The 5,189-nt window shown below is 40.8% G+C and overlaps 1 protein-coding gene across 2 annotated transcripts in view; it reads right to left on the bottom strand.

The window, feature by feature from the left end:
* LOC110445984 overlaps nucleotides 1-5,189 on the bottom strand; it is a 30,267-nt gene that overhangs the window by 7,295 nt on the left and 17,783 nt on the right. The window contains exons 2-3 of one of the 2 annotated variants that reach the window (XM_021490905.1): nucleotides 2,273-3,656; nucleotides 1,376-1,830 (exon numbers count right to left, since the gene is read on the bottom strand). In XM_021490905.1, coding sequence (XP_021346580.1) covers nucleotides 1,376-1,830; nucleotides 2,273-3,656 — 1,839 coding nt within the window. The remainder of the gene's footprint in view (nucleotides 1-1,375; nucleotides 1,831-2,272; nucleotides 3,657-5,189) is intronic. The other variant, XM_021490906.1, reaches the window with a different exon arrangement.

Raw genomic sequence — 5,189 nt, forward strand, 5'->3', positions numbered from 1 at the left:
GGCGATCGCAATAGGTCACTTGAGACTTTGTCTCAGGTGACCTAAAAATTGACTAAAATAAAGCTACAGGCAAAATATTAGTGTCTTGACTTGAAGTCATTCAGAAGAATCTGTTAAATGATTAAAACACATTTGCCCCCTGTGACCTTGAAAGTCGAACATGGACATGAAGTTGAACAAACTTTATAGCCCTTCATCCCAGAATGCAACTTGCCAAATAACACCACCCTATACCTTTTGTTTATTGAGAAGATGACTTTTACTTGAGAAGATTTATGCACTATGGACCAGATGTGACCATGAAAGTTTGTCAAGGTCATTCAAATGAACAAGCAATCACCCTGTACGCTTTAGTTATTCAGAAGAAGTCATTTGAATATTTCAACATATTTGACCCCTATGACCTTGAACATGGGTGAAGGTCATTCATTTGAACAACCTTGGCAGCCCTTCATCCCAACATCCTTCTGACAAAATATCATCACCCTGGACATTTTGGCTATACAGGAGAAGTTGTTTATTGGTTTTTAAGACAATTGACCCCAGTGACCTTATCTATGGGCGAAGGTCATTCATTTAAACAAACTTGGTAGCCCTTTATCCTCGCATGCTACTGCCCAAATATCATCAACCTGGAGCTTTCGGTAATTCAGAAGGTTTTTAAGACAATTGACCCCTGTGACCTTGAATATAGGCCAAAGTCATTCATCCAAGCATCCTTCTGACCAAATATCATCACCCTGGACCTCTTTGTGGTTATACAGAAAAAGTTGTTTAAATGTTTTTAAGACAATTGACCCCTGTGACCTTGAATATGGGTGAAGGTCATTCATTTGAACAAACTTGGTAGTCCTTCATCCCAACATCCTTCTGGCCAAATATCATCAACCTGGACCTTTTGGTTATACAGAAGAAGCTAAAGTTATTTAAAGTTTTTAAACAAGTGACCCCTGTGACCTTGAATATGGGCAAAGGTCATTCATTTGAACAAACTTGGTAGCCCTTTATCCAAGCATGCTATTGCTTAAATATTGACACCCTTGGCCTCTGGGTTATTTAGAAGAAGTTGTTTGAAAGTTTAAACATAGTTGACCACCCTGTGATCTTGAATATGGGCGAAGGTCATTCATTTGAACTAATGTGATAGTGCTTCATCCCAGCATGTCATTGGCCAAATATCATCATCCTGGGTCTTCTGGTTATTCAGAAGAAGTTGTTTAAAGATTTTAACATATTTGACCCCTGTGACCTTGAAAATTGGCAATTAAACTTGGTAGCCCTCCATCCCAACATGCCTATGGCCATATATCATCAGCCTGGGCCTCTTGGTTATTCAGAAGTTGTTTTAAGTGGGCCAGGTGAGCTAAAAACCTACCAAAGACATGACTTTTTTTCTCTCTGGTTCTCCATCAAACTCCCATCCATGTCGTGATATGCTCTTGTTATACTTTGGTTTCTTCTTCACTTCCTTACTCTTCTGCCTCTCGTAGACTTTTTCTGCCGACTTCTTGGATTTGGGTATTTGTAAGGCGACCTTTTTCTCCACTGACTTTTTCTGTGAGCCTCCCTTCATGCTGCTTACTGAGGTTTTCCTCTTCGACTTTTCACTTGTTGGGTCCTTGCAATTGTGGGCCAATGAGGACAGGACAGGTTTGATGTCTTCGGGCTCACCTACATCAATGTCAACATCGCTCTTGGACTCCTCTGAATCAGTGACATGTTTAGGAATGGGCGGTCCATGACAGGTGTCATGAGGGACGGGCTGGTGGGGCATGGGTGTGGTTGTAGGGGGGTAGTAGATACCAGACGCAGTGTAACACGCCGGGCAACCTAAAGCAAACAAATCCACAGACATGAAAAATACATAATGTTCTTCAATTTATAACACAAATCAAGACATACAGTTTTATAGATGCTTATAAAATCATAAAATATTAAATATAAGTATCTACGGACCCAGGAGTACTGGGCACACAACAAAGTCATTAAATTTGTTTACCAATTTTATACAGGTAAATGATCATGACACTGAAGCCATTTTACATGCTTTATTACTACAGTCAAACCTGCTGGCCAGGGCCTACCTCTTAATAGAGACCACCTGTTATAATACCACATTAAAAACTTCCTGTTACAGTTATTATCATGTTAAATGAACCTGTATTAAGAAACCCCCTTCAATAGGAAACCCCATTATAGACTTCCTGAAAGTGTCAGAATACAGGTTTGACTGGTGTATTATGTATTTAATACTGTAATGTGTTGTCCTTACCACAGTGAGGTAGAGCTGAGTGGCTGGTGGGGTAGGAAATGGGGAAAGAGCTGCCAAAATGCTGTGGATACGACACCACTTGTACAGAACTAATGCTGCCAATACCCCCCAGAGTATAGGACTGGCAGGGTGGGGTTGTGATGAGGCCACTCCTCTGTGCACAGCGGGGACAGGCTGGCAGAGTTTGGTGGGGCACCACTGTGTTTACATATGGCGATCCCTCGACGATCTGTACATGTGGCGGCACACTGGTATAGGTGGGGGTGGTTGAATCTAGGTGACAGCCTGTCTCTTCTGAAAGGATTTCCCCCTCCTTACTCTCACTAAAGTCGGACTTCCCCCAGTATAACTTCCCTGTAGATGAACACATTGCTTGTTGGTAGCAACCCATACATTGCACACCAGAGTAGCGCTGTTTCGGAGCTGCAGACAAATCAGTTCTTGCTGCCCTTTGAGTGTCGGTTTTCATTTTTTTTGTTTTTGACTTTGTCTGATCTTTGTCAGACAGTTTTCGTTTCCTTGGTTGCTTATCGTCTGCTTTCTTGTTCTTAGCTGTTTTTGTAAGTGACCTGTCACAACTGGTGTTCACTTGATTAAGTCGTTTGTATTTAGATACGATAGATTTAGTTTTTGTACTTTTGGGTGATGTTCCCTTGTTTGTCACTTTTCTATGTTTCACTACTTTGTCCACTTTTAATTTTTTTACAGTTGACTTTATTTTTTCTTTCGACTTTCCAGATTCAACTTTTCCCTTAGACTTATAATTTTTATCACCATCTTTAGCGACTTTCTTGGGCGAACCTTTCTTTGTTGTCACATTTGGTTTTCTAGCTGTGTTGCTACCCGCTGATGCTGTACTTGGTTTCCTGCTGGCCTTTGGTGGCGACACATCCTTTTCATACATTATATTAACTCGTGCAGCAGCATTTAAACTAGCTTCACGTTTCACTCTACGGCACGGAAAATACGCCTCCATAACAGTTTTATTTGATTTATGTTTTTTCTTCTTTTCTTTCACCTTACTACTTTTTGGTGTATGTTTGCTTCCAGTTTGAACACTGTACATGTGGCCATCGCCAGATATTGCAATACGTTCACCAAGATGCACCCTCGGTTGCTTTGCTAGTAGTGATGAAGGTAGGTCGACGTCAATCCCAGAATCGTCTAATGTCCTTTTAAATTTGTAAGTCTTACCACTGCTGCCAGTGAATGTTTTGAGTGAATGTCTCGGGCTGACTACCTCACTACTTGTACTGCTGTTAACATCACTACTGTCACTGGTCGCTCCATCACTGCTTTCACTGATGTCACTGCTCGACTTTTCACCTGAAGGTTGTTCAAGTTTTATAACTTCTTCTTTGGACAGATCAACACTTGAAAGCTTCTGAAATATAAGAAACATTCAATCATATACATATCAAAAAACAATCTAGCCATTCATATACTTCAGCCCATCTAATATGTGTCATCAGCACATAGTACCTCAGACAATCTCAGATGTGTCTTCAGCATGTTTTACCTCAGACAATCTCAGATGTGGCATCAGCACATAGTACCTCAGACTAACTCAGATGTGTCATCAGCATGTTTTACCTCAGACAATCTCAGATGTGTCATCAGCACATAGTACCTCAGACAATCTCAGATGTGTCATCAGCATGTTTTACCTCAGACAATCTCAGATATGTCATCAGCATGTTTTACCTCAGACAATCTCAGATGTGTCATCAGCATGCATATGTTTTACCTCAGACAATCTCAGATGTGTCATCAGTATGTTGTACCTCAGACAATCTCAGATGTGTCATTCCTATGTTGTACCTCAGACAATCTCAGATGTGTCATCAGTATGTTGTACCTCAGACAAGCTTAGATGTGTCATCCCTATGTTGTACCTCTGACAATCTCAGATGTGTCATCCCCATGTTGTACCTCAGACAATCTCAGATGTGTCATCCCCATGTTGTACCTCAGACAATCTCAGATGTGTCATCCCCATGTTATACCTCAGACAATCACAGATGTGGCATCCCCATGTTATACCTCAGACAAGATGATGATACTAGGTTGTTTGGAGAGGTCCCTTTAACATTGTATTGATCCTGCTGATACAGAGTCGACCTTGCCTTACAAGACCGGCTTACACAGGGGCATCGTCCAAAATTGGCCTACAAAGGGGCATCGTACAATATTGGCGTACACAGGGGCATCGTACAATACTGACCTACATAGGGGCATCATACAATATTGGCCTACACAGGGGCATCGTACAATACTGGCCTACACAGGGGCATCGTACAATACTGGCCTACACAGGGGCATCGTACAATACTGGCCTACACAGGGGCATCGTACAATACTGACCTACACAGGGGCATCGTAAATTATTGGCCTACACAGGGGCATCGTACAATACTGACCTACACAGGGGCATCGTACAATACTGGCCTACACAGGGGCATCGTACAATACTGGCCTACACAGGGGCATCGTACAATACTGGCAGGTACTAGAATTATATCAGAAACATTCTGTCAAATCCATTTAATTATTCAGACCATATATGGACTAAATTTGGTATATGAATGGCCAGTTCACTTCCTGTGTAATCAGAAGTACAAATGTGTAGTTCTGACCTTAATATACCAGTTTATAAATATACCAGTTTATAAATATACCAGTTTATAACATATGGAAATGTTACCTTTCATAAATTTCTAGCTATTTACTAGTTACCATTATTTCCTATTTACCGGCATTATTCTAGCTATTTACTAGTTACCATTATTTCCTATTTACCAAGATTATTCTAGCTATTTACTAGTTACCATTATTTCCTATTTACCAGCATTGTTCTAGCTATTTACTAGTTACCATTATTTCCTATTTACCAGCATTGTTCTAGCTATTTACTAGT

The sequence above is a fragment of the Mizuhopecten yessoensis genome, unplaced genomic scaffold, assembly GCF_002113885.1.
Source record: "Mizuhopecten yessoensis strain PY_sf001 unplaced genomic scaffold, ASM211388v2 scaffold2435, whole genome shotgun sequence".
NCBI classification, from domain to species: Eukaryota; Metazoa; Mollusca; class Bivalvia; order Pectinida; family Pectinidae; genus Mizuhopecten; species Mizuhopecten yessoensis.